We start from the raw sequence: 25,737 nt of genomic DNA, 5'->3' as shown, positions 1-25,737 counted from the left end.
CGTGATGCTCTTGCTATATAGAAGAGACCTACCGCATCTGCTTTATGTCGTTATTGATGCCCAAATTCGGCCCATGCGCCAGATTCGAGAAAAGGCAGACTAATCAGCTTTCGTCACAAATACCATGTATGCTGAAGACTACGACGAGTCCTTCGTGTGGAAGTGCAGGCTTTATGCCCTCGCATTTGGTCACTTGATCTATTGTTTATTGTTGTTTCAACGCTCCGTTGTCCATAATTCCATCGGCACTGTTCTGCTCGGCTTCAAAAAATATCCCGACATTCTAGCGCTACATTCAAAAGCCGACCGGCTACGGATAAGGGACATGTTTCCGAACTGCCTTTTCTCACAACATCGCAAACATAGCTTGTGTCGTTCCTCCTGTGCTGTCCAAGCCATCGCCAAGCTATGCTTGCTACCAAACTCGCAGCGCGAAGGTGCCCCCTACACCGAGGTAGCAATTTGCATGCGAGGAGTCTGGCTTCGCTTGCACCGCGGGTGTCGATCAGTCCTCTAGATGCAGACATACCACTCGACTACGACCGACAGGTCTTGCAGCTCAAATCTGTGAGACATGGATCCCGGCGGCCGTTGACCTTGACGGAGAAGGTGCTGTACAGTCACCTCTGTACGTCAGCTGAGCACCACTGGTCTCTGGACGATATCCGGCGTGGGGAGACGCTGCTGCATCTCCGACCAGATAGAGTCGCCTGTCATGATGCGACGGCGACAATGGCATTGCTGCAGTTCATCAGCGCAGGCCTCCCAAAAGTCCAGATCCCCACAACAGTACATAGCGATCATCTCATCGTATCGCGCGACGGCGCTGAAGAGGACCTTGTCCGTGGAAGAAAAGAGCATCGCGAGGTCTACGCGTTTCTTAGTAGCGCAGCGAAGAAGTACGGAATCGGCTGGTGGAAACCTGGTGCCGGCATCATCCACACCACCATCTTCGAGAATTATGCGTTTCCTGGAGGCTTGATCATCGGGACAGACTCGCATACGCCCAACGCTGGCGGCATGGGAATGCTTGGTATCGGGGTTGGGGGTTCTGATGCAGTCGATGCGATGGCTGGTATGCCTTGGGAGCTCATGTGCCCACAGATCGTAGGCGTCCGACTCACCGGTAGCCTGCATGGATGGGCCTCGACAAAAGATATTATCTGCAAACTCGCGGGTATACTGTCTGTCTCAGGCGGAAAGGGCAAGGTGATTGAGTTCTTTGGCCCAGGTACGCAGACGTTGGGTGCCACGGCCATGGCCACAGTCTGCAACATGTCAGCTGAAATTGGATCGACCTCCTGCATCTTTCCCTACTCCGAAGCCATGAATCGATATCTCTCGGCGACGAAGCGTGCAGATGTCGCGCGATTCGCAAACGGCTACAAGGACATCCTGCTGACCGCAGATGAGGGATCCGAGAAGCACTATGACACGGTCATCGAAATTGATCTTGACTCTTTAGAGCCACATGTCAATGGTCCCTTTACTCCGGATCTTTCGCATCCTCTTTCAGAACTCAAGGATGCTGTAGCAAAGAACGACTGGCCTGTCGAAATTAGTCATGCTATGGTGGGCAGCTGCACCAACAGCTCATACGAAGATCTATATAAGACGTCGCAGCTTGTCGAGCAGGCCAAGGCTGCTGGTCTGCCGAAAGTGAAGACACCGTTTCTGGTCTCTCCAGGCAGCGAAGACATACGCGCTACTGCTGAGTCGGAGGGTATTCTGCAAACTTTGCGCGACGCAGGTGCTGTTGTGCTTAGCACGACTTGTGGCCCCTGCGTAGGGCAATGGCAGCGTACAGACGTCGATGTCAAAGGCCGCGAGAGAAACACGGTAGTTTCCAGTTTCAATCGCAACTTTGTTGGTCGGCACGACGGAAACCCAGAGACCTGTTCATTCGTGACTTCTCCCGAGATGGTGACGGCTTTTGCCTACTCTGGAAGGTTAGATTTCAATCCCATCGTCGGCTCTCTTCCAATCGAAGGGTCACCACACGAGTTCCAATTTACAGCACCAAGAAATGTCGAGTTGCCCATGCAGTTTGTCGTGGGCGAAGATTTCTACCAGGCTCCAGTCCATGACGCCGACGATGTGGCAGTCGATATTGACCCGCAATCCGAGCGTCTGCAACTACTCGAGCCCTTCAAACCCTGGTCTCCCGGCTCGACGAAAGACATGCCAATTCTTGTCAAAGTCCAAGGAAAGTGCACGACCGACCATATTAGTCCCGCAGGTCCGTGGTACAAATTTCGTGGTCATCTTGAGAACATCAGCAACAACATGCTTCTTGCAGCTTCGAACGCCTTCCTAGGTTCCGACTCCAAGTTGCTCGGCCACACGACCCACCCGCTAACCAGCGAAATCGGACTTGTACATGAGGTCGCCCGAGACTTGCGCGATCAAGGTGTAAAATGGTGTATTATCGGTGATTTCAACTACGGAGAAGGGTCATCGCGTGAGCATGCAGCTCTGGAACCGCGTTTCCTCGGTGGTGTCGCGATCATCGCGCGCTCGTTTGCCAGAATACACGAAACCAATCTGAAGAAGCAAGGCATGCTGCCTCTGACGTTTGCGAAACCCCAGGACTACGACCGTATTCAGTTGGGTGATCGCATTACGCTACAAGGTGTTGAGGACGGCGAGCTACGGCCGGGAAGGCAGGCTAGCATGCGTGTGGTACGCGCGAATAATGCAGGAGAGTGGATCGCGCCGCTCAACCATAGTTACAGCAACGGTCAATTGAAGTGGCTGAGAGCGGGGAGTGCGCTGAACCATATCAAACAAACGGTGTTGGGCAGGTAATTGATCGGGTTGGAGATGTGGTTTGGGGTAGGCCCTCGGGGAAGTAATTGCAACCTTGCAACATCAACAAACCCAAAAGTCTCCACTCGATGTCGACATCAGCGATACTAGCCATTGAGGTATCTAACTACCTCGGCGCTTTTGGCTGGACCGCTCGGTCTAGGGAGGTTATATAATGTAAAGACGCCACGGAACCCCGCGGTGCATCATCACGATTCTGATTGGCGGAAGTCCCACGCTGATCTACCAACGCAGGCCGACGCGTTCCTGGAGCCCTAGAGCCGTCTCCCGTAAGCCGTGGGCAGCTAGTTTGAGGCACCTGTTGACTATACGTGATTTCGACGACTCGTATCGAGCATCAATTGACCTTCGCAATGGCTCAAAGAGTGCTTCTTCGAACAGGCCGGGGCTTGTCGCTCGCGCCTCGCTCCCTGCAGATCACCCGCTCCTTCAGCACCGTTCTCGATACCCCTGTCGACCCTGGAACTCAACAATTACGCTCACCAGCGCGGACAGGCTCCGTCTTCGAGAATGCGCTCAATGCAAGTGCCCCAAGGACCAACTGGACAAAGGAGGAGATTACTGAAGTCTATAATACTTCGCTGATAGACCTCACACATGCAGCGGTATGTCGCGTAGCTTTATCACTTGGAGGAAATATGTCTCATCAATCCCGTTGTAGGCTTCGGTGCACCGGCGCTTCCATGACCCCGCCGCCATCCAAATGTGCACACTCTTCAACATCAAGACTGGAGGCTGCAGCGAAGATTGCTCCTACTGCGCGCAGTCATCGCGCTACGATACAGGATTGAAGGCTACGAAACTGTCTTCGGTAGATTCAGTCTTGGAAGCTGCGCGGGTCGCAAAAGAGAATGGAAGCTCAAGATTTTGCATGGGAGCTGCCTGGAGAGACATGCGAGGACGCAAGACGAATCTAAAGAATATCAAAGAGATGATTAAAGGGGTGCGCGGTATGGGTATGGAGGCGTGTGTTACCTTGGGCATGGTCGGTAAGTCTCTCCAGAAGGACCCTCATGTGGAACATACACTGACTTTGTATACCTATACGTAGATGCTGCGCAAGCAAAAGAGCTCAAAGACGCTGGATTGACTGCATACAACCACAACGTTGACACCAGCCGGGAGCACTACCCTAGTGTCATCACCACACGCACATACGACGAGCGACTCGCCACCATCAAGAACGTCCAAGAAGCCGGCATTCATGTGTGCACTGGTGGCATCCTTGGTTTGGGCGAGAAGGCTCGTGACCACGTCGGTCTCATCCACACCGTAGCGACACTGCCAGCCCATCCCGAGAGCTTCCCCGTTAACGCCCTAGTACCGATCAAAGGAACTCCACTCGGAGAAACACAAGCCATCTCTTTCGACGCCATCCTACGAACCATCGCTACCGCGCGACTAGTCATGCCGACCACCATCATCCGACTCGCGGCTGGCCGGCACACAATGCGCGAGGAGAAGCAGATTATGTGTTTCCAAGCGGGCGCCAATGCTGTCTTCACTGGCGAGAAGATGTTGACTACTGCCTGCAACGGATGGGAAGAGGATAAGGCTATGTTTGGCAGGTGGGGACTGAGGCCTATGAAGATGGAGGAGACAATTGGAGAGCAGCGCAAGCTTCCTGGGCAAGACGAGGCTGAGGCGGTTGTTGCGGCTGCTGAGGCGGAGGCGACAGTTCAAGCGCTTGCTTGAGGGCAGAGATAGTTTATATAAAAACGCTCCCACAATACGATGAAGAAGTAAAGAAGGTTACGAGTTCACTATTACAACTCTAGGTTGCATTATCCTCTCGATTCAAAGCTAGAGTTTGGCTCGCATGACTGCTTCCTGTACATGGCTTTGTGACTGTTCAGCTGCCTGACTCTCGCACCATCTTCCAAGTAATTCAACGAGTCTTTCCACCTCCGCTAATGTATTACCAGCATGCAAGCAGATCCTGACCCTAGCAGTACCCACCGGAACAGTCGGCGGTACAACTGCTCTGACCATCATACCATGAGTTTGCAGAAAGTTCGCCAAGACCTTGGGTCTTGCCAGTTGTACAGCGAATATAGGCGATCTTGGGCATGCACTTGGAATCGTGAGTGTTCGAACAGCCAAGTCGGATTGTCTCTGGAGATGACCAAGACTGGTATAGAGATAATGAGTAAGATGCTGTAGATGGGCTTGTAGCTTAACACTCTGCCCAGACTGAAGCAGCTGGTACGAAGAGCGGATGAGGGCCAGCGAGGGGTATGACAGGAATGTTGTGTATATGAGTGGGCGTGCATAGTTGATGAGGTAATGACGCAAGGTATCTGATCCGAGGATGATCGCTGTGAAGTGCTTAGCATCTATCAAAAACTTGGGAAGAATAAGATAAGACCTACCTCCGTTCGCCGCTACCGCTTTTCCAAATGTGTGGAGCCGTGCAAATACGCGTTTCTCGAGGCCTAGCTCACATACCAGACCCCTACCCTCTGGTCCTAACACACCAGTAGAATGTGCTTCATCCATAACGATGTAGCCTCTTCCAGGGCCCAAAACTTCTTCTACGACCTCCACCATCTCCTGTAAAGGGCATACGTCTCCGTCCATACTGTATATGGACTCCAAGGCTACGAAAACATTACGACTTTCGTCTTGCACATCATCGTCTTCTCCGATAAGTCTTATCAAGGTCTTCTTTAGAGCAGATATGGAGTTGTGTTCAAAAGCGATCGTCTTCCCCGCTCGTGATAACCTCATGCCGTCATGAACACTTGCATGTACAAGCTCATCATAGACTATCACGTCTCCAGGCTGCGGCACACTTGCAAAGAAGCCCGCGTTTGCATCAAAACCACTGTTGAACAGCAGTCCAGCTGTGGCTCCATGGAAGTTAGCAATCTCTTGCTCCAGTTGTTCGGCGTACGTCGAGTTGCCATCTAGGAGTCTTGACCCGCCGCTACCCAATGGCAAATCAATTCTTTGCAGCTCTTGAAGGTATGCCGATTTGAGCTGCGGTGAATTGGAAAGCGACAGGAAATCGTTGGACGAGAAGTCGGTCTGATTGGGAAGTGGTAATGTCAAATTACGGAGTGTTGCGTTTGTCCGTCGGCGATCGAGTAGTTCTTGTAATTTGTTCTGCAACGGCGCCGAATGCGTTTTGTTCCCCATATCTTTCTGGAGAAGGTGATGATAGGGACGCCTTTGGTCAACGATAACGTGACCCTCAACGATGGTGTGGAGCTGACCAAATGGCTGGCGTGGTAGGGTCAGCGGAAAGCGGGAAGGAAGCGTGGGGTCTGCCGCGGTTATCCGCGTTGTCGAAATCTGTCAAAAGTAAAAACATATTCATTAGCTAAAAGACTGCATAAGCTGACCCCTCGATGCCGTCGGAGATGCGGCTTGACTCATTACATTTGTACCTGCATCTTTAGCGTCGGTGTAGACGCGGAACCACTAGCGCACTCTCCGCACTGGACAGCATGCAGGTGCAGCCATCTACCATAGCACCTTCCTCAACTCACCACTAACTGGAAGTGAACAAGAAATGGCGAAGGTGCCAGGAGGGTTGTGGAAGAATGCGATTGCTGTTCAGGTTTATGGTGCCAACACGGGAGTTGGCAAAACAGTATTCTCGACGCTCCTGGGTGCACATTTCGGTAGGGCAAGCCTTAAGAGCAGGGCATCGCCGTTGCGCCACGGGCCCTACAAAGTACAATATGTAAAGCCTGTATCGACAGGTCCAGCTGATGAAGCCGACGATAGGTAAGTGTGGTGCTGTGTTATCCGACAGATATATGGGACACAAGGGCTGACTATACGCCAGCTATGTGCACAAGTACACTGGCCAGCGTGTTTCCACACTTTTCAAGTTCGACAAAGCTGTGAGTCCGCATGTTGCGGCAAGAGGTTCGGAGCACATTGTGAGTTCCACCCTTATAGTTGTGTCTTCACCAATAGTGATTGACTAGCAAAGCCCAGCGATGAGCTCATCAGCCAAACGGTGTTCAAATCGGTCCAGAAAGCAGCCGCCACATTAGATCAGGGCCGACTCTTTTCGATCATTGAGACAGCTGGTGGAGTTCTGAGTCCAGGACCTTCTGGTACGCCACAGGCGGATATCTTTCGACCATTACGACTTCCTGCGGTGCTTGTAGGCGACCATCGGTTAGGTGGCATCGCCTCTACCATATCAGCTGCGGAATCCCTGATCATGCGAGGATATGATATCGATGCTGTTGTGTGTTTCGATGACAAGAGTCAATACGAAAACGCAGATTACCTAAAGAAGTATTTCATGGATATGGGCATACCAGCTTACAAACTACATTGGATCCCAAACCTCAAGGGTGTTGCGCCAGGTACGAAGGAAGAGACGCAAATCATGCGGAATTACTACGACACGGAAAGCGATAGTACAATGGTAGGAACGATTGCCGAGGAGCTGATTCATCGCCACGACCAGCGACTCAGGCGCCTAGGATCCATGCCGTATGAAACAGAGGACAAGATTTGGCATCCGTTCACACAGCACAAGCATGTGAAGAACGCGAACGACATACTCGTCATCGATTCGGCATATGGCGACTTCTTCCAGGTCAAGCACAAGGGTAATGAGGAGGTGCCCCATCCTGAGAACCAGACCTTGTACCCAGCATTTGACGGTTCCGCGTCATGGTGGACTCAAGGACTTGGACACGGCAATCCGCGATTAGCATTGGAAGCAGCATACGCAGCAGGACGCTATGGTCATGTCATGTTTGCCGGCGCCACACACGAACCAGCTCTCACTCTAGCGCAGAAGATTCTTTCGGGCTCTCCACAGGGGACCCGTTTGAGGAAAGTGTTCTACACAGATAATGGCAGCACAGCGACAGAAGTCGGTATCAAGATGGCACTTCGTGCATCCAGCAAGCGTTATGATTGGGATAGCGCAAAAGAGTCCATAGGTGTCCTTGGCCTCAAAGGCAGCTACCACGGAGACACAATCGGTGCCATGGATGCCTCTGAACCGTGCGTCTTCAACGAGAAAGTTGACTGGTATCGTGGTCGCGGTTTCTGGTTTGATTATCCGACTTTCATGCTCAAGAATGGCCAATGGGTAGTCGAGCCACCCGAGGGCATGGAAGGAGAATTAGGTCCAACTCAGACCTTTGAGAATCAAGACAGCATATTCGATTTCGCTACCAGAGGTAGATCAGCACAATACGAGGCTTATATAAAGAAAACGCTGGATGAGCTGGTGAAGAAGCAAGGCAAGAAGTTCGGTGCCTTGGTGCTAGAGCCCGTCATTCTCGGAGCCGGAGGTATGCTGTTTGTCGACCCGCTTTTCCAGCAAAGCTTAGTACGCGTCGTCCGTCATTATGACTTTGCAAACGGCTCCATGGCTACGGAATTTCCGAAGGACGAGGATGCTTGGTCTGGTCTTCCCGTCATGTTTGATGAGGTGTTCACTGGTTTGTACCGTCTGGGTCGCTTTTCTGCAGCCTCATTCCTTGACGTTCATCCCGACATCAGCGTGAATGCGAAGTTGCTTACGGGAGGTTTACTTCCGCTTTCGATTACCAGCGCGAGCCAATCTGTCTTCGAAGCTTTCTTGGGCGACGAGAAATTGGAAGCTCTCCTGCATGGACATAGCTATACCGCTCATGCAGTCGGATGCCACGTTGCAAATACAAGTCTGGATATCATGGAGAAATTGAACTTTGGCCATGAGCGGAGCTTGGCCGAGAACAAGACTACGACGGTAAGCCGTGGCAGCGGCAATCGTGTGTGGAGTATGTGGTCCGATCCCTTCGTGAAGAGCGTCTCAAATCATGAGAGGGTTGAGTATGTGAACGCCCTGGGCTCAGTGCTGGCCGTATCGCTCGCTGATGAAGGCGGTTCTGGTATGTCGATCCTTCCTCCTACATGCTTCTTCTCTAATGTGACCTAGGCTACACTTCCTCTGCAGCAGTTGGCATTCGCGATGCTTTACTCCACGATGTCTCTGAATCGCAGGTACAGATTCATTCGCGCATACTGGGCAATGTTATCTACCTTATGGCGAGCATGACTGCGACCCGCTCTCAACTCGCTCCCATCGAAGCAGCATTTATGGAAAAGTTGGAAAGCGTCAAAAAGGCTTGAAGTATGGTGGCCTTGATGTAATTTCGTGTCACTACTCTCAAAGGTGCACAGAAGTCGCGTATCAAATTAAAACAATTAACGAACCTTTTGCGAAGATGAAGACTCAGAATGTATCCTGAACGGTGGTAAATACCAGCCTTCTGTCACCTCATATGTGTTGGACAATCTCGCCAATCACAACGACCGCAAACTTGCTCAGTGATACCAATAGCGTGTGTCAACCCTTCCTTTAACCGGGCAACAACAACGTCGATGCGCCTCCGGTGTCAGCCACGAGTCGCATCCCTTATTCCCGCTCCCGAAGACGCAATCATAGACAATGAATTTGCTCTAGCACACGGCGATGTGAGCAATTATCTGCGAATAAGCACCCTGAAGTACACTCTTCTGCCTTCTTATAGGCCCCACTGCAGTGTTCCAACTCCTATGTAACATCGAAACATGCGCGTCGTAAGCATAGCAGATGACGAAAGCAATTGGGTTGATATGGTTTCCTCGAACTAATAAACACTGCAACCCTCGACCCACCGTCCGACTGACGACTTTGAGACTGAACCAAGCTACTACCTTGCGGACGAACAACGCGACAGTTGGACCATGATGTCGATGGATTCCATGCACAGTGAGAGTGTGCCATGGCTCACGCAACCCGTTATGCTGCATTCCTCTCGAAAATACACCTGCAGTCTCAAAAGCGCCACGCTTTGTGAATGGCAGCAAGGGTACTGGAGATTTTGGTATGAAGCCGATCATCGATACGCGCTCCCGACAATCGCATTCTTCATGGCAACTATCGTTCTCTTTGCCATACCTTTCCTCATCTCGAAGCTCATACGAAAACCTCCCCCAAAGATCAAGGCTGTGCGACAACTGCTTGCCGTCTTTCGCTACTTCGCCTACCGTTCCTGTCGCATCAGGTCTTTGAACTGGAATTCCGCACCACTCGGTATCCTCATACTTGGGGCGATAGGCACAGTGTTCTTCGCTTGCATGACACTCGGTCCGCGACCCTACTATTGGCCGAACCAGAAGAGTCCTCCTATCTCATTCGGAGGTTCACCCCCGATCGCCACAAGAACAGGATGGATGTCGCTCGCCTGTCTACCCTTCATCATGGCGACTTCGACGAAGAGTAATATGATTACAATGTTGACAGGAGTATCGCATGAGAAGCTGCAATTGTTTCATCGATGGATCAGCTATGCATGCTTTGTGCTCGCTCTGATACATACATTCCCCTTCATCGTGTTCAACGTATGGAAAGGATCTATGGAGAGTGAGTGGCATACGGACGTGTGTTATTGGACCGGGGTCGTCGCCCTCATTTCGCAGGTTCGTGACCAGGCCTCTTTCCCTCCCATGTGGAATTAAGACTATGACCAGAGAAAAGCTAATGAGCGTCCAGGCCTGGCTAACATTTGCCTCCATTTCCTACCTTCGAAACATCAGCTATGAGTTCTTCAAAGCAACTCATTTCATCGCGGCCTTGGTTTTCGTATTGTTCTTCTTTCTCCATTGCGACTTTCGGCTGTCGTCTTGGGATTACTTCATCGCAACAGGCGTCATCTATACTTTGTGTTGGCTCCATAGCCATATGCGCATATTTTTCCAGTATGGCATCAAAACGGCTGCGGTCAGCATAGTATCCAACGACTTTGTCAAGATTTCGATCCCGATGAACGGCAGCTGGAAAGTGGGTCAACACTACTTCATCAGAGTCTTTGGCCTAGGTGTACACGGAATGACTACACACCCTTTTACGGCATGCTCTCTTCCAGGAACGACTCACTCTCGCATGAACGAACTCGTCTTCTTTATTCGACCACAGGGAGGTTTTACAGCGCGCTTGGCAACGCACGCTCGGCAACATCCTGATATGAGTCTCAAAGTGCTGCTCGATGGCCCTTATAGTGGCATAAACATGCGCAGGGTTGCTGCGAGCCAAAGTATTGTGGCTATTGCTGGTGGATCTGGTGCTGGCTGGCTTTTACCGCTAATCGAAGCGTTCCTGCGGCAGAGTGAGCATCAGGCTGCAGTTCGCGCAGCAGACACGCATCGCGACGGCGACGGAGATGTCAACACACAAGCGACGATGCGAGTGATACTGGCGACCAGAGATTTATTGACTAGAGATTGGTTCGAGCAGGCCGTCATCGAGCTATTAGCGAATAAGCTGAGCGGATGTTGTTGTGACGGATTGAACGTGGACATCTACTACACCGGTAACGAGAAGCATGATAGTACGCTCACAAGCCCCGAAAAAGTAGAAGAGAAGTCTGAAGTGTCGAATGGGAGCGTTGGCTCAGGGACAAATGTACGCCGCTCGGAGGAAGCCGCATCAAACACCCTCTGGTCTGCGCTCACCCCTAAGCATGTATCGCAACGACCGGACCTACTAGCCGTCGTCGCCGACGCAGCAGAGTACGGTCGCGAAAGTACGTCTGTGCTAGTATGCGGCCCGTTGAGTATGCAAAGCGATGTGTCGAACGCTGTTGCTCGTGCGCAGATTGGTGGCATGAAGGATGGAAAGCGGGATGTATATCTGCATATGGAACACTTTTCGTGGGCCTAAGCGTCAGGACAAGAGAAGACAGAGGATTTAGAGCGAGTCGATGTGCATCGAGAACCGTCTGCGAGTGGAAGTCGCATAGGGTAGTATTATCGTGAATTGATCACAATGATGTAATGCACTGCGCTAAATCACCCTGATTGGCTTTGCCCAAGAATTCCCAGAGGACACTGCGAGCCTCCCGCCCCCCGTAACTCTCTACAGACAAACAGATGGCCCACCACTGCCAGTTTCAGGAACCTCACGGTCATGCGATCCATGCATACAACCGATTTTCAGCAACGATGTTGCGGCCAACCGGGTAACCCATATATTCCCACCGTTCCTCAGTACGCGTCATACACCAAGAATCACAAAGAAGCAATCAGGTGTTACTATCGCTTCTTATTCCAATATTAGTACCGTTCGAGAGATGGTACAACATGTCGAGCATGCACACGCCGTGCGATCAGCTTAGGACTGGCTGAGCTGTCTTCTGAGATTGCGTCAATGGGCCACGACAGGTCCACGGGAAGTCAACCAAACACGGCAGAGATGTCGTTCCGGTCACTCAAACAGCTTGCCGACGTCAAAACGAGTATCAGTCCCGTTTCGCACTAGTACCTCCATGCATGTTGTCGAGGATGGTACCATTTAATATTTCATCCTTGTAGGTGAGTTCATAAAGCGGCCGCACCTCGGACTATAGCGTGCAAGTGGCTTTAGACCAGATCCTACGTGATAGGACTTGCATGCACGGCAATCGGAAGTAAGCCTCCGACGACATTGATGACTCGAAGCAACAGGAGCAAACTCAACGAGCATATTGAGGGGCAACAGTCACTGCACGCGACGCAGTGTAAGATGCCTATTCTGAGACGACGAAGTTGCAAGAGCGTCTAGGACTTACCATGTCTTCGCGGCTGGCGTCTGTAGAACGTCGCATCGACCGAAAGACGAAAAATCGACGCAGCTTTAATTCGCATGGGATCTGACCGAGGCTGTCTTATAATAGCGGGTCATTGCACATCCCGTGGCTTAGCAGCGCGGCTTCTGCCGTCCTAAAAGGTTCACCCGAGCGGCGAACCCCTGTTTGGAACAGGCCAGCTACACCCCCACGGCTCTCGGCTTGAAGAGAACAACAATGCAAGCTTGCCGGTTTACTACCGGGGTAGCTAGATACTCCAAGTGATCTTCGAGTTGGGAGCTGAGCATCCATCGGGCGTGAGTTTGTCTCCCACCTGTTGACATGCGAAGAGTATAAGTTTCAGCCTGAAGCTGTGGGCACCAAACATTCTATGTTGACGTATCAGGACGCATCGACCCGCTAGCCAAAAGTTACATTGGTCGGATCACTGTGGAAGTGCTCATGGCACTGGGATGTCAGAGTCTTGGGGAATTTCGGGTGAACTTCAAACTCATGAGTTGTCTGATAGGTGATTCAATCTCTCAGCCTTACCTCACCCTAGTCAGTCTCGGGACAGGCTCAGCGTGGCACCCTCGGTGCTGTGGTATCTACAGGGTGTTTACTGGAGACCTGCCAAGCTCGGAAAATTCATGTGGTTGGTTCGTAGGTTACATATGACGAGGAGCAAGCCATGGGGTCCCTAGGATGTGATACGCTGTCGATATGTCGGCCAAATGAGAAGAGAGGACCAGAAGCGCAATGTTGCTTGGTGCAGCCTATATTTCGCCTATCTGCATCGTCCAATGTAGAGTATTCGTTGGCCGTCGAACGGCTATTTGTCTCTTGCACCAACAGTACTCTGGAACGACAGTCAAAATGTATCACAACTACTCCAAAAGCATGATGGTCTCCCTGGCAGTAGCTTTCATGGTACTGCCATTCGTTTTCGTTTGTTTGCGTTTATGGGCCAAACGGATCGCCAAGCGGGTGGGTTGGGACGATTTTCTTACGGTTGCTGCTTTGGTAAGAGCTTTGATCGGTTCAGTATGTACTTCATCATCTGATTGAATTTTGATAGGCTGTGTCTATAGCTTGTTGTTCCTTACAGTTAGCTAGTAAGTGTTTCGATTGGAAGGCAGCTTGGAAACTTACGCCAGTTGATAGCCGCAATACATGGCTACTTGGGGTCTCATCAACCACTGGACGAGAAAGGCCAGCCCATTATGGATGATCCCGGATTAATATTTTTTGAACAAGTAAGTAGGTCTAGCCGCCGGTAGCAGTACGATTGCTAATGTCTCTAGACGAAGTTTGCTCTGAACATGATCTCCATTATTGGACTAGGTCTCGTCAAATCGTCGATTTTGGTATTATACAAGAACATCTTTGACGTACGAAAGTTTCGCATCGTGGTATACTGCGTGCTTGCATACGTCATAGGTTGGACCGTCAGCTTTACGTTCTCGCATCTGTTCACCTGTTACCCCATAACGGTATTCATTGAACCGTACTATGGAAATAGTTGTGTTGAAACCGTGCCAATGTTCTTGGCCCTACTTGTAAGCTACTGTCTCACTCAGCATAACGACTTCGATTCCAGGCTGACCATTTTACCAGTACACGGGTGTCTTTGCAGACATTGTCATCCTTATTCTTCCTATCCCGATGGTTTTGAGCGTCAGAATGGAGGCCAAGAAGAAGCTAGCTGTAATCGTAATGCTTTCACTTGGAGCTGCGTAAGTCTTTCTTCGTCTCGTACGTCGTTGTGTTCAAGACAACTGAGTCGCACAGAGTATGTGCTGTCAGCATTACACGGGTTGTGGCGACTTACTCGATCGCCGGCGAATATCTGAAGCATCCCGACGACGTCATTTATTACACAGCACCGGTGTTCTTTTGGACCAACATTGAACTATCTTTGGGCGTTGTTTGCGCCTGTTTGCCCACGCTCCGGCCCATTTGGTTTTACTTCTATCCTCGGGAAGCAACACAAACTGGCTCGAGCTACGGATACGGATCATCAGGTCACGGTTTTGGCTCATCCGCGCTGAACGGTACCGGGAGAAGCACTACGTTTAGCGGCAAGTTAGTACGCAACCCATACCAGGAGATTGACGAGATCGGTACGTAATACATGGCGCCCCGTGAAGTGCTCCACTAATGCTATGCAGAGCTGACGGCACGGTCTGAAGCTCCTTCTACGCCTCCCGAAGACGCCTCAACGCTAGGCAAGCGCGGTATCACGAAGGAAATCACGATTCATCAGACGTTGGGATAAATATTTTGCCACGCAGGGCATCTACCTAGTTGCAAATAAGAAGCGCCGGTATTAGCATTTTGAACCGCAAATCCTACAATACTCCGCTCGGTTTATGTCTCAGAACAGGTTGCTCAAGGTAGTCTCCAGGCTATTGGCGTAACATGTGCATTGTTTTTGATTGGATTGGCATCCTTTTCGCAAAATACTGCCGAGTGCCAAGTTCATCGGCAAAATATATCTTGCATACCACCGGCAGCACTTCACAGAGACCCTGTTCCTGCGGCGCTGTCACCTTCCGAATCTTTCGATGGTGGTTCGATGCTACCTGGAATCCAACCCACGTGCACAAGGATGGAACCGCCTAAGGAACATGGCCCACGTCATGCTATCAACATGGCTCGCTGAACTCTTGCGAAAGTCATGCATGGAAACATTGTGCTGGTGCACTTTAGGGTAACGCACGGGTCCTGGGGCCGCTGAGCACCGACTCGCATGGGGCCGTCGGAGGACATATAACCGAATGCGGCTGCGCCCGCGGTAACCGGGTCGATTGCGAACGAGTACGGCAGATAACCGCTTCGGTGACTATACCTAACCCAGCGCGGATTTAGCATGCAGGGACGCTGGCTGCATCCCGTTTGTCGACTAGAGTTTTCTACCGGGACGACAAACCACTCGCCTTACACACTTGACAAACTGTGGTCCGAGCATTCTCTGCCACCATGCAGGTGGCCGAGAAAGTTTGATATCAATTAAAAAGCACGTTGGGCCGTTACCTATTCGCTTGGTACCGTTAACATGAGAGTCTTGTCATTACTGATTTCTATTGCAGTGGCGGTTTCTGCACTTGCTGTACGACAGACGGACGTTGCCAAGGATCTGGAGACTTTGGTGTCGTCGCCGTCTTCGGTCAACGTAGAGGTTCGAGCACGTTGGAGTGATTACAATGCACCCATTCCATCGGTAGTCGTCCGCGTGCAGAATGACAAAGATGTGGCAAAAATAGTAGGTTCAGCCTCGACCAAATTGCCGGTACAACGGATCTTCAGTGCTAATTCAACCAAAAGGTCAAATACTGTACGAAAGCTGGGATACCGTTCCTTGCGCAGAATGGCGGCATCGGGTGGGGAAAGACTTTCAGCTTAGGGAAATGGGGTGTTCTGATCGACCTTGCCAATCTCAACAAAGTCGTTGTCGCTGCAGACAAGAAGACCGCCACTATCGGGGGCGGTGCAAGTATCGGAGACACGATTGCAGCAGCGAATGCTGCAGGTGCACTGATAATTACTGGAAATTGCAACTGCGTTGGCGCTCTGGGGGCCATGCTCGGTGGCGGTTATGGCAATCTCATGGGCGAGGTCGGATTCGGAGTCGACAACATCATCTCCATGCAAGTAATCATTGCATCAGGCGAAATACTTACCGCGTCAGCCACGTCTCATCCGGAACTGTTCTGGGCACTTCGGGGGGCAGGACCCAATTTCGGAATCGTCGTTTCAGCAACCGTCAAGGCAACGCCAGCCACTGAAGAGGATCGCACAGCATATATCAACAACCTCTTCTTTTCACCCGACAAGCTCGAGCAGGTTGCGCAAGCGGTTGAAGATCTTCCTCTTACGCCCAAACAACGAGTATACCTTGTACTGACCTCTAGTGGGGAACCACTCAACGAGCCTTCCATCCTCGTCACTGGTTTACTTCGTAAAGGCACGAACGAAACAGGCCGCGAAGCCTTCGCCCCTTTCTACGACATTGGCCCCATTTCTGAGTCCAGCGCTATCGCTACGTACGACCACTGGAATGATGCCAACATTGGCTTTTGCACTCGCGGTGGTCGCAAGCCCTCGTACAGCTCCACTATTACGGGCATGAACGCACAGAAGTGGCCCGAGATCTGGGAGCTTTACAAAGGCTTCCAGGCCAAAGGTCCAAACTCGGCCGTCCTAATCGAGCGATATAACTTGACCAAGGCCATGTCGGCACCCGTTGGCTCGGCAGCAATGAATGAGGCACTCAGGAGGGATGCGTTCTCGCAGGCTATTGTCATACCGTGGTATGATGATGCTGGCCTCGATACCGAGGCCTTGGAATTCGGAAACAAGGTCAGGGCGCTCTGGACAAGGAGCGATGATCCCAAAAATGATCCCACGTAAGTTTCCAGTGCCACGATCGAAACGAACTAGTGCTCACAAGATGCGCAGCTATGCCAACTTCGCCTTTGGCGATGAGACCAACACCGCTATCTACGGATCCAGTCTTCCCAAGCTGAAATCACTCAAGAAGAAATACGACCCGAAGGGAGTGTTCAGTCAGTGGTTCCCGATAAAACCATAAGTGATGGTAACCTTCACTAGCTTTCCAACAAAAGCTATGCAAACAAAACCTGCTATGAATCCCTAGAGTTCCCAACCAAACATGCGTGCCATTAACCATTCATCCGTTTATCATCCCCCGAACTCAACCTCTCTAACCCACCACAAGTCCCACACCCCATTGTATCCCTCCACCAGCCCAGCTGTCGAATTCGAGTTCCAGTCCTCATACCCATCGTCCATCGAGTACATCGCATTCACCCTACGCGTAGAACAACCCCGCAAACCTGCGTCGGTCTCTGCTCTATTCATTGCATCTTTCACTCTACTCCAGTAATCAAAGACTTGGATCGCGTTGCCGACCCATGAATGCTGTGGAACCATCTGAAGAGGCCAGACGGAAGAATTAGTGCGCATCAGGACGTATTGGCTTATGGACGGGCGTGGAGGTTTTGGTGATGGGGGATATGGGAGGGGAGTGTCGGTTACGGGGATGATGCGTGAGGGCATGTCGGTTGTGTGTTGGGATGGCTTGGGGTACTTCATGTTCTTATCGAGATTGAGATAATGTTTGCCCTAGGTGATGGATTGGATTCTCGCGCGATGTTGAAGGTCACAAGGTGTCTTCACGAGATACATGCACGTGGCCCCACAAACCTCACATATCGGCGTGATAATCTGCCAGCTCAACCCAGTACAGCCTCTCGTACTGTATCCCATCCTTCACCTCCACCCCAGCTGAAATACCGAAATGGAAAGGCGGCTCATTGTCGCTAGCCGGCCCTCGGTTTACCAGCTTCTGGGTTCCTGGAGTGATGGTAGCTATTGCAGCTGAGACGTCGCCGGCAGCACGCATGGAGTCTCGAAGTTGAATCATCCGAAGTCGGAGTATGTTGGCCGATGGAGGCTCGTATGCCCACACCCCGAGTGGCTCACCCTGCCAGGGAGAGGAGGTGGGAGAGGAAGGCATGGGACGAGTTAGCGTCATTAGGACAAATGCTTTGAGTCTAAGGTCGGTAGACCCTGTGTACACCTCGGCCGCCATCGGGTGCGTGATTTGGACAGAGTAGAGTGGAGGTTGATAAGCAGATCGTATTGATAAACTGATACCAATTAGATGCCATTTCCGAGTTTGCTGAGCTGGTGTGACTAAGTCATGAGGCGTGTGCTAATACGCATGTCGTTGCCTGTAAGTTGCATTGTCGGCAGCAATTCTTTCCCCACGAGTATCTTTCTCCTACTGTTATGGCAGCGAATTCGGCAGATAATCCATACAGTCTCGTTCTCGTGAGCCTCGCCTATCCCCTGAACACGCCCGTTCCACGGATATGGGTGGGCAATGCGGTTTACACGTACTCTGGCGGTGATGCGGTCTTGGGTCTCCCTGGTTTAGATGCTGCGATGAACAATTTGTACGATAGGATGGAGCCGGAGAACCGTCGGCGATTTCAAATGAAAGATGCAGAGGGCGCTGCCTTCCAGTTGGCGGTTGGCGGGCCCGCTGTGGGATATGCTATATGCGGTCGGTTCAAAGAGGGCGAGGCGGGCAGGCACGTAAATCGATTGTCCTGGACGGAGTGAGTTGAGGTCGTCCAAAGATCTGACGGTGGCATATCCGCAGCGCAAGCGGCTTCTCCGAGTTTCGATTGATTCATCGTGTGGCATTCAATCAGAGTCTTGGGATAGCAGCTTCACAGCAAATGTCTGCTCTCCAAAGACATTCCCGAACACGGCTATTCGCTTCTTCGTCATCCAAACTGTCATCACGGGTACTTTCCTCCTCTTTACCGTGTTGTTCTCATTCGACAGGTCCTCATTGTCTTGTGTGCTCTGTATCTTTTCGACGTCCGCGGCACCCTTGTCCATCGGCCTTGGAGTTTTGATCTCTCGGTCGACCTCGACACTCGTGAGCATTGTATACATCCACCATGCCTTCTCCTTCCCATGGTTATCGTCCTCTTCACCACTCGGCGCTACAATCCGCCGAACCATGTCGACAATGCCTACTAATTTTGTTGTGCCCTCACCTTGCGCAGAAACGGCTATGATCACATCGTCCTCTTTCAAAGCATCCGGCATTTCGATTGTAGACGCTGCATCTTTGTATGCGCCCAAGTATGTCTTTAGCCTGTTGATACCAGACCTGATGTTCTGGTTCTTCGAGAAGACGACCGGTACGATGTTTTGTGTGGCTCGCATGCGCTTCTGGGTTTCGAGGAGCTTACGTAGTTCGGTAGGCAGCCGTGTCCATGGCTCGTAGAGTGATGGGTGGATCGTGGGAGGAGATGGTGGTTGCGATGGCTTCTTCGAGACTGAGCCATTAATCTTGTCATGCGCCTTTCGCTTCTTGCCAGCTGTCGGTGCGTCCTCGGGTGTCCCAATGATAGGAAGGGTAGGTCCTTCGCTCGAGTACGGCGGACTCGCAGCCACGGTCGCGGTGTTGGCGTCTTTCTCGGCCGATGATGCGAACATCTCACTCATGCGCTTTGGATTCCCCATTATGAACAACGAGGGACGTGCAATAGTCAAGAGTCGTGCGGTCCACGCGCGACTGCGATGACGAAAATTAGACGCGCCAAAAATCTCAAGACGCGCCGCCGGAGGTACCAAACGACGCTAGCTTATCGCCGACTGTGCCGCCCATCCATCTCTCTCGACCATCTGATCTTTCATCACACACGTACATTAATCTTTGCCACCGCGACTTTATATCGGAAAAAGATTAAAGAAACGTTCTTTCTCTTTGTGATCAGTACATCATGAACGACGATGTAACTGAAAGTCTGGGTCGCTTGAGCCTCGCTACACATGGCCACCGTCAAATCAATACAGTGTATGTAAGCCGTGCTAAGCTGTATAAATATTAGGCTTACGATTGAAAGTGATCAGGATACTCCTTACACACCACCTTTTCTTCGTCTGCCAGCCGAGATTCGAGTTATGATTTATGAGCATGCGTTCACCAACGAGACTATCCATGTGCAACCAAAATCCACTGATCTACTTGGAGGCACATATCTCCTGCGACGTAACGGGATTCCAAGATACCAGCAAATCATCTCTCTTCTGATGACCTGTAGACACATCAGAGAAGAAGCGACTCCTACCTTCAACGAGCTGATTACCTTTGACCTCACACTCTACTATAACTGCATGGCGGCCGCGTACGAACTAGGACCCGACATCTGCCAAGCAATAAGAGCTATCAAAGTAGAACCGAGGCTCGCAAAACGTCTAGCTATAGGGCTCCAACAGGGCGCACCTTCTAGCACCAACTATAGGCATTTGTTGCCTTCCCTACGGCGGGTGCATATCCAACAGACTTCTATATTCGGGCTACTCAGTATGAGCCCTGACTTGGCTGTGAGAGCACTACGACTGTATTTTGGACATAACAACCTCGAGGTCATATTTAGTAGGACGTGAGCTCTTCTGCACGACCGAATGGAACGGTGGATCATCGTCTCTACCACTCAGTGAATGCCTGCCCTGGGCCCAAGTCAGTGCGCCAACTAGCGGAACTAATTCATGACTCCAATAAACTAATCATCAGAGAGTCTGCTTTGCTGGATGTATTATTCTAGACATTCCCGCTCAACAAAAACACCTCAAAATGACTTCCAATCTGGTGGACCCGACGACACAAAGCGCCACCGCCCATGTTACCCTTCCTCATCGATATGAAGCCCTCGAACATGGAGCCGTAAAAGCGACATGAGTAGAAGCACTGAGATGTAGGTTATTCGCCGCAGTGAGCTATACACTTCTACTGACAGTACCCTAGCGTTCAGATCGACCAGCAGCCCTTCCATTCCTTGACCTATCCACGGAACTCCGACCCATAGTCTACGACTAAGCCTTCGACAGCAAAGTCATATACCCCACGAACTCTCGCCGTTCGCAATCTCTAGTACATAGCCGTCACTTCCGCGCAGCCTTCAACCTTCTATTCTCTTGCCAAACGATACGCAACGAGGCGAAGGATTCTATCTACAAAGACCGTACCTTCAACTTTCGATGTTACTACGATCTCCCAACAGCGCTTCATCATTTAGGGGCGGCAGTCTGTGAATCCATCACGGCTATTAGGATCGAAGAATTTGGTCTTTTGCGGCCAGGTCTCTATCTTAATTCCCTCGCATGGAACGAGGAACGTTACTCCTGCTTTATTAAGCGGTACTTTCCGCGGCTGGATGAGGCTCATCCGTTACCTTCTCCATGAGGGGCTCTGACGGGCCCATTCCGAGACAATGCTGCCCGTCAGAACAAGGTTGTGGAAATACGGCTTGCGAAATGTGGAATTACACTGGAATCAAGCCTGCCTGATATGGATTAGGACTCGGGCTCCGGAGCGGAGCGCAGCAGAGCTCGGCGTCATCGACGTTGAGAATAACACGGCCTCAGAGCTTCCAGTGCTCGACGATAAACCCAGCACACAGCACCGACCAGCCAGCAGACAAAATGGAGTTGAGATCTGGTGGAAGTGTGAGTCTGTGGACCCCTACCGTGTACTTATCCGGTATATCATATTAAAAATAATGGTTTGAGAAGTCCAAGGATAAACATTTCTCTAGTGGGATCAAATTCAATCTACCCCACTGCCAACTTTCCCTCCCACGCATTCACCTCCTCCGATAAATCGCAGCGTCAATCCCCACCGCATCTTTCATAACCTTCATAGTCCACTCGCTAATCGGCTCAAAAGCCTTGACCGTGTCTCCCAGCTGCTCGCCCTCCCCGAATTGATGAATAGCTAGGAATGACAGCTCTTGGTTCTTCCCGCCCTCATCGGAAGAACCAGAATGTTGCGAGACAAGTGAATAACGACATGTGCGTAGCCAACCTGGTTGCTCAGACGTTTGCTGGTTATGCTCTTCGCGGTACCAAGCATCCAGATCCTCGGCACCGGTGGGCGAGGGTTGCATGAGTGCTATCATGATGGTGCCAGCAGCTTCTACAAGGTAGAGGTCAGCAAATAGCACCTCTCATCTCGGTCTCTCCTTGAGATAAAGCGTGCAGACATACCACCACTCTTCTTCGGACCAAAAACCTGGACTTCAGAGTACGCCCTAACATCCCAATCTCCGCCTACATTCTCTGCTTCTAGAACCTTCAACATTTGCTTTGCATTCACTCGTGCCAGCTCTTCTGTTTCGCAGACGAAGAGATGCTGTTTGTCGTATTCTGCATTTGCGGCTTTGTATTGCGTTGCCGTTTTGATGCCGAGAACATTGCCTGTTATGGTCGTGGGTAGGAGAGCGAGCTTGTCATTCTGTTGTGCATCGTTGCTTCCGGTTGACGTGGGTTTCAGAAAAGCGAGGAGAACACCAGCGCCTGGGGCCTGCTCTGAGGATGCCATATTGGGAGAAGGGACGTATTCAGGTGACGAGGGTTAGGATGAGTAAAATTTGAGAGGGTTTTGAGGGAAAACGCTATGGGGTTGGATGAAGATATGTTCATACGCAGTTACTAAATAGACCATCGAGGGTAAGCGCATGCCGTGTCTCCACTTCCCGGATCAGATTACCCGTTGGCTACCTCTCGGCCTACTCATTATACGCACATGCACTACAACAAAACACAATTTCGATGGCTACACGACATCAGACTCCTTTAACATCAAGTTCGCTGCTCTATTCAAATACAATTACATATATATAAAGACATGGTCTCCTACAACTTGCTCTTCTCAATGCGCTTGAACAAAACATCGCTATCCGGATATGGGTCCACAGTGATGTCGTTGAGAGGGTTAAGCTCGCTGGCCCTGTAGAACATATCCTCGTAGACCTTGCCGTCTGCGCGGCCCAGACTGCTGTCCAAGACCCAGTCGTCAAAGCCCCAGGCATCCACAAGCCTGACAGCGTGCGGGCGGATTTCCTTGAGCAGGTTCATGACAGTGTTGGTCCTCGCCAGTGAAATCTGGTGCTTGCTGCATGCGCCGGAGGCGTAGAACTCGGAGCCCTCCTGCTCAAGTGTGTGCAGAGCGAAGAGACGGAACAGCTTCATCAGCACGTCGACAATGTTCTTGTCAACCTTGCCCGCCTTCTCGATGTTCCTGAGCGCAGACAGGTTGTTCTTTACGACCATATACTGTGCGTGGGCCTTGCTGAGGCGGTAAAAGTCAACGAGCAGGTCGTTCCAGGGCTTTTTCTGCTCATCGCGGTGCTTGCTGGCTTCGAAGGTAAGGAACGAAACGCGCCAAGCGAAGGCATTGACTAGATCGTCGTCGTCGCCAATAACGTCGAATGCGCAGCCAATGTCGCGACGTGCATGGAATTGGGAAAGAATCTGAGTTGTGTCGTTCGTCGGCTTTTCTCCCTTGAGTACGGAACGGGCGGACTTGAGCATCTAGAGTACAGGTCAGTAAGGACTGATCACAATTAAATGGGATAAATAGACTTACATATCGCGCGACTTGCTGGGTCAACATGTAGTTGTCGCCCTCCCATGTGGTAGTGGGCAGGTAGTCGGAGTACCACGGCCCGATACCGCTGAAGCTTGAGTAGCCGTGGCCACCACAGGCTCGTCGGCAGACCTCGAGACCCTCTGCTGCAATCGAACTGCTAAGAGACTTCAAAGCACACGAAGAAGCGTGCAGGTCTGCCAACATGTCACTGCCAGATTGCACCTCCTCTGGCCCAGCTCCGCGCTTGCTTGGTGCGTTGGTAGCGGTGCCCTGGGCGATCCTCTTCTGGTTCTCCTGGTACATGTCCATCATCGACTTTCCAGTGAAATGTAAAGCAAAGGTAGCGGCAAGAAGAGGAAGTAACCGAATCTGCACCATGGTGTAGTTGAGAACAGCAGTCTCAGCCTCACCAGCGGGAGCGTCCCGATCCTGGAATTGCCGTCGCACAGCACAATAACGGGTTGCGATAGTAACGCCGCGAGCCAGCACACTACCGGCTTGCATGACGATAGTCGATCGAACCCATGTGAGGGTTCCATAGACGAGGGAAGGCGCGCCACGGCGTCCGAACTTGTTCGTGCTGGGGTCAACGAATGTGTAACGAGCCAGCATGCTGATGTGAGGGATCTTGACGTGGTTAAACAGAAGGAAGCCGTTGTCCATGGTGTTGTACCCGAATTTGGGACCGATATCTCCGATGTGGATGTTGTCGAGCGGCTCATGTGTCTTCAGATCACGGATCTGGACGCAGAATGGAGTCGGCCCGTATGATTTGCCATCGATGATGAGTTGAGCCATGACGACAGCGTGGTTAGCTGTGCGACCCAGTGACCCAATCCACCATTTGCTGGCGGTCAGATGTGGGGAGTGTATGGTGAAGGTCTTGTCGTCCTTGTTCCAAGTTGCGGTTGTTTCAAGTCCTCGGACATTAGAACCATGGCCAAGCTCAGTTTGAGCATAGCATCCGATGATCTTGTAGTCGTTGGCTTTGGTAAGCCACCTTTCCTGCTGCTCCGGCGTACCCTGGCCTTCAAGTGTAACCTGTATAGTGAGTAGAAGTCGCGCAGAGACAGAACATGGCGCGTACCTTGAACATAGAGTCATGGAGTCCGTATGGTCCTGGTTCACCAACGAGCTCTGTAGCAGTCCGGAACTCGTCAAAAGACCAATTGTGTTGCTTCTTCAGGATTCTGAGTCTCTTCTCCCTCGCGAGCGCCCTCTCGAACCTGTCGATTCTTCCCATGAAGTAGTTCTGCGACTTGTCGAAGACCTTCTCTGACTTGAGAATGTCAAGAATCTTGTTCCTCCTGTCGATGACATCTTGAGTATGTAGGAGGACTTCGAGCTCCTGGACGGGCACATTGGAGTTTTCGCGTTCAGCCTTGAGCAATTCGTGGCCTTGAATGCCCGAAGGCTTCAATTGTTTGACCCAGTCCGGTGTTGGCTTCATTGTGATAATAGATTGATGATGGAGATGATGGGCAGAGAGTGTGTTTGGAATGATGATTAAGTAGGATGTCGATCTTGCGCTACCTCGGACAGCCGAGGTTCAGATTTTGACTAGGCCGTATTCGGCGATGACACCACGATCCGGACCGTGCGACGGCTTATACCTGCGCTTCTGATAGATAATCTCATGAAAGTGCCGAAGCCAATGCCCCGAGCAGATGGCGAAGGAAGTTGGCGACACGGAGTTCTGTCGTTTGCGCTGTCGCCCTCATCGTGGGGCTTTTAGTGCAGATTCAAAGAACATTTGGGGTTTCTGGGGTACCGGGGTCCTCCGGCGGCACGCCCTTCTCACAGAAGCAACACTGAGTCAGTGCCATGAAAGTATTTCAGATGTTTGGTGTTGCTGCACTGTATCAAAAGGACCTCGGCAGCTCAGATCAAGAGTCCGCGTTCTAGCTTTGCCATGAATAATATATGGGGAGTTTCAGGACCACGTTGCACACGTATCTTGTGTTCCCAGTTACCCACGCAGCTGCTCATACGCAGCCATAGTATGGTGCCGCAGTAAACAAAGGGCCGCGCTTTGGCTGCTCATAGCTCCTGTCTCGCGCTACGGCGGAACGTATATCGCGAGTTTCGTGAGTGTTGTGTAGGAGGAAGGAACACCTTGCGTGCCAATCGGTCGGGTAGTACTAATCCGTCGTAGTGCATCATCAGAGCCCGACACGGAATCTGGACCCTGGGAAATGTCGCGCCGCAACGCGGCTGAGCAAGTGTTGCCGTTTCTATCGCGTTCACGGGACCAAGTTCATGTACAGTAAAGCTAGTTGTTTCCGAACTGTACTACTACATCCAAACTCTGGATATATGCACGATCTTTTGGGATTCAGCATAGTTGTGTAGAACAGACGACACACATTCAGA

General features: G+C 51.4%; 11 protein-coding genes across 11 annotated transcripts; 7 read left to right on the top strand and 4 right to left on the bottom strand.

Moving 5' to 3' along the window:
* Positions 1–176: 176 nt before the first annotated feature.
* On the top strand, positions 177–3,164 carry BKA58DRAFT_124882 (aconitase family-domain-containing protein). Its single transcript, XM_046164248.1, has one exon. The coding sequence runs from the start codon at positions 409–411 to the stop codon at positions 2,806–2,808; it is 2,400 nt and encodes a 799-aa protein (XP_046027568.1). The 5' UTR covers positions 177–408; the 3' UTR covers positions 2,809–3,164.
* Positions 2,996–4,597, top strand: BKA58DRAFT_124862 (uncharacterized protein). The gene is made up of 3 exons (XM_046164246.1): positions 2,996–3,434; positions 3,491–3,818; positions 3,881–4,597. Exons 1-3 carry the CDS (start codon positions 3,183–3,185, stop codon positions 4,522–4,524), a joined length of 1,224 nt encoding a protein of 407 aa, XP_046027567.1. The 5' UTR covers positions 2,996–3,182; the 3' UTR covers positions 4,525–4,597.
* BKA58DRAFT_467363 (pyridoxal phosphate-dependent transferase) lies at positions 4,591–6,173 on the bottom strand. The gene is made up of 2 exons (XM_046175058.1): positions 5,202–6,173; positions 4,591–5,147 (listed from the first exon to the last, which is right to left on the bottom strand). The coding sequence occupies exons 1-2, from the start codon at positions 5,968–5,970 to the stop codon at positions 4,633–4,635; spliced, it is 1,284 nt and encodes a 427-aa protein (XP_046027566.1). The 5' UTR covers positions 5,971–6,173; the 3' UTR covers positions 4,591–4,632.
* Positions 6,159–9,126, top strand: BKA58DRAFT_124876 (pyridoxal phosphate-dependent transferase). The gene is made up of 4 exons (XM_046164247.1): positions 6,159–6,564; positions 6,626–6,722; positions 6,776–8,687; positions 8,735–9,126. The coding sequence occupies exons 1-4, from the start codon at positions 6,347–6,349 to the stop codon at positions 8,926–8,928; spliced, it is 2,421 nt and encodes an 806-aa protein (XP_046027565.1). The 5' UTR covers positions 6,159–6,346; the 3' UTR covers positions 8,929–9,126.
* An 82-nt stretch (positions 9,127–9,208) lies between these two features.
* Positions 9,209–11,608, top strand: BKA58DRAFT_357009 (putative FRE ferric reductase-like transmembrane component). The gene is made up of 2 exons (XM_046168673.1): positions 9,209–10,260; positions 10,334–11,608. The coding sequence occupies exons 1-2, from the start codon at positions 9,526–9,528 to the stop codon at positions 11,498–11,500; spliced, it is 1,902 nt and encodes a 633-aa protein (XP_046027564.1). The 5' UTR covers positions 9,209–9,525; the 3' UTR covers positions 11,501–11,608.
* A 1,651-nt stretch (positions 11,609–13,259) lies between these two features.
* Positions 13,260–14,661, top strand: BKA58DRAFT_409908 (uncharacterized protein; the record flags this gene model as incomplete). Its single annotated transcript, XM_046172181.1, has 7 exons — positions 13,260–13,406; positions 13,462–13,498; positions 13,548–13,639; positions 13,688–13,942; positions 14,001–14,119; positions 14,175–14,506; positions 14,555–14,661. The coding sequence occupies 7 exons, from the start codon at positions 13,260–13,262 to the stop codon at positions 14,659–14,661; spliced, it is 1,089 nt and encodes a 362-aa protein (XP_046027563.1).
* A 564-nt stretch (positions 14,662–15,225) lies between these two features.
* On the top strand, positions 15,226–17,032 carry BKA58DRAFT_124727 (FAD binding domain-containing protein). Its single transcript, XM_046164243.1, has 3 exons — positions 15,226–15,648; positions 15,711–16,792; positions 16,845–17,032. The coding sequence occupies exons 1-3, from the start codon at positions 15,442–15,444 to the stop codon at positions 16,975–16,977; spliced, it is 1,422 nt and encodes a 473-aa protein (XP_046027562.1). The 5' UTR covers positions 15,226–15,441; the 3' UTR covers positions 16,978–17,032.
* Positions 17,033–18,578: 1,546 nt separating this feature from the next.
* Positions 18,579–19,503, bottom strand: BKA58DRAFT_124711 (uncharacterized protein). Its single transcript, XM_046164242.1, has one exon. It carries the CDS (start codon positions 19,452–19,454, stop codon positions 18,621–18,623), a length of 834 nt encoding a protein of 277 aa, XP_046027561.1. The 5' UTR covers positions 19,455–19,503; the 3' UTR covers positions 18,579–18,620.
* A 140-nt stretch (positions 19,504–19,643) lies between these two features.
* BKA58DRAFT_124706 (uncharacterized protein) lies at positions 19,644–20,429 on the top strand. The gene is made up of 2 exons (XM_046164241.1): positions 19,644–19,788; positions 19,845–20,429. Exon 2 carries the CDS (start codon positions 19,896–19,898, stop codon positions 20,379–20,381), a length of 486 nt encoding a protein of 161 aa, XP_046027560.1. The 5' UTR covers positions 19,644–19,788; positions 19,845–19,895; the 3' UTR covers positions 20,382–20,429.
* A 1,136-nt stretch (positions 20,430–21,565) lies between these two features.
* Positions 21,566–22,394, bottom strand: BKA58DRAFT_419091 (uncharacterized protein). The gene is made up of 2 exons (XM_046172698.1): positions 21,981–22,394; positions 21,566–21,909 (listed from the first exon to the last, which is right to left on the bottom strand). Exons 1-2 carry the CDS (start codon positions 22,312–22,314, stop codon positions 21,578–21,580), a joined length of 666 nt encoding a protein of 221 aa, XP_046027559.1. The 5' UTR covers positions 22,315–22,394; the 3' UTR covers positions 21,566–21,577.
* Position 22,395: 1 nt separating this feature from the next.
* On the bottom strand, positions 22,396–24,855 carry BKA58DRAFT_428038 (uncharacterized protein). Its single transcript, XM_046173003.1, has 3 exons — positions 24,452–24,855; positions 23,362–24,405; positions 22,396–23,306 (listed from the first exon to the last, which is right to left on the bottom strand). The coding sequence occupies exons 1-3, from the start codon at positions 24,812–24,814 to the stop codon at positions 22,629–22,631; spliced, it is 2,085 nt and encodes a 694-aa protein (XP_046027558.1). The 5' UTR covers positions 24,815–24,855; the 3' UTR covers positions 22,396–22,628.
* Between the last annotated feature and the right edge of the window lie 882 nt (positions 24,856–25,737).

The sequence above is a fragment of the Alternaria rosae genome, assembly GCF_020736505.1.
Source record: "Alternaria rosae strain MPI-PUGE-AT-0040 chromosome Unknown BKA58scaffold_3, whole genome shotgun sequence".
Taxonomy (NCBI): Eukaryota; Fungi; Ascomycota; class Dothideomycetes; order Pleosporales; family Pleosporaceae; genus Alternaria; species Alternaria rosae.
Note: the sequence above shows the minus strand (reverse complement) of the source record. Positions and strands in the feature narration are given on the sequence as shown.

Coding starts and splice junctions, on each gene's coding strand:
- BKA58DRAFT_419091 (XM_046172698.1), bottom strand. CDS start 22,314: ATGGCATCCTCAGAGCAGGCCCCAGGCGCTGGTGTTCTCCTCGCTTTT. Junction 21,910..21,980: donor TGGTCCGAAGAAGAGTGGTG/GTATGTCTGCAC, acceptor TCTACCTTGTAG/AAGCTGCTGGCACCATCATG.
- BKA58DRAFT_124706 (XM_046164241.1), top strand. CDS start 19,896: ATGATTTATGAGCATGCGTTCACCAACGAGACTATCCATGTGCAACCA.
- BKA58DRAFT_124882 (XM_046164248.1), top strand. CDS start 409: ATGCTTGCTACCAAACTCGCAGCGCGAAGGTGCCCCCTACACCGAGGT.
- BKA58DRAFT_124711 (XM_046164242.1), bottom strand. CDS start 19,454: ATGGGGAATCCAAAGCGCATGAGTGAGATGTTCGCATCATCGGCCGAG.
- BKA58DRAFT_124862 (XM_046164246.1), top strand. CDS start 3,183: ATGGCTCAAAGAGTGCTTCTTCGAACAGGCCGGGGCTTGTCGCTCGCG. Junction 3,435..3,490: donor TAGACCTCACACATGCAGCG/GTATGTCGCGTA, acceptor ATCCCGTTGTAG/GCTTCGGTGCACCGGCGCTT. Junction 3,819..3,880: donor TGTTACCTTGGGCATGGTCG/GTAAGTCTCTCC, acceptor ACCTATACGTAG/ATGCTGCGCAAGCAAAAGAG.
- BKA58DRAFT_467363 (XM_046175058.1), bottom strand. CDS start 5,970: ATGGGGAACAAAACGCATTCGGCGCCGTTGCAGAACAAATTACAAGAA. Junction 5,148..5,201: donor AGCGGTAGCGGCGAACGGAG/GTAGGTCTTATC, acceptor AGCACTTCACAG/CGATCATCCTCGGATCAGAT.
- BKA58DRAFT_357009 (XM_046168673.1), top strand. CDS start 9,526: ATGATGTCGATGGATTCCATGCACAGTGAGAGTGTGCCATGGCTCACG. Junction 10,261..10,333: donor TCGTCGCCCTCATTTCGCAG/GTTCGTGACCAG, acceptor ATGAGCGTCCAG/GCCTGGCTAACATTTGCCTC.
- BKA58DRAFT_124876 (XM_046164247.1), top strand. CDS start 6,347: ATGGCGAAGGTGCCAGGAGGGTTGTGGAAGAATGCGATTGCTGTTCAG. Junction 6,565..6,625: donor GCTGATGAAGCCGACGATAG/GTAAGTGTGGTG, acceptor ACTATACGCCAG/CTATGTGCACAAGTACACTG. Junction 8,688..8,734: donor CGCTGATGAAGGCGGTTCTG/GTATGTCGATCC, acceptor AATGTGACCTAG/GCTACACTTCCTCTGCAGCA.
- BKA58DRAFT_124727 (XM_046164243.1), top strand. CDS start 15,442: ATGAGAGTCTTGTCATTACTGATTTCTATTGCAGTGGCGGTTTCTGCA. Junction 15,649..15,710: donor ACAAAGATGTGGCAAAAATA/GTAGGTTCAGCC, acceptor TTCAACCAAAAG/GTCAAATACTGTACGAAAGC. Junction 16,793..16,844: donor GATCCCAAAAATGATCCCAC/GTAAGTTTCCAG, acceptor CAAGATGCGCAG/CTATGCCAACTTCGCCTTTG.
- BKA58DRAFT_428038 (XM_046173003.1), bottom strand. CDS start 24,814: ATGAAGCCAACACCGGACTGGGTCAAACAATTGAAGCCTTCGGGCATT. Junction 24,406..24,451: donor TCCATGACTCTATGTTCAAG/GTACGCGCCATG, acceptor CTCACTATACAG/GTTACACTTGAAGGCCAGGG. Junction 23,307..23,361: donor CCCAGCAAGTCGCGCGATAT/GTAAGTCTATTT, acceptor CCTGTACTCTAG/ATGCTCAAGTCCGCCCGTTC.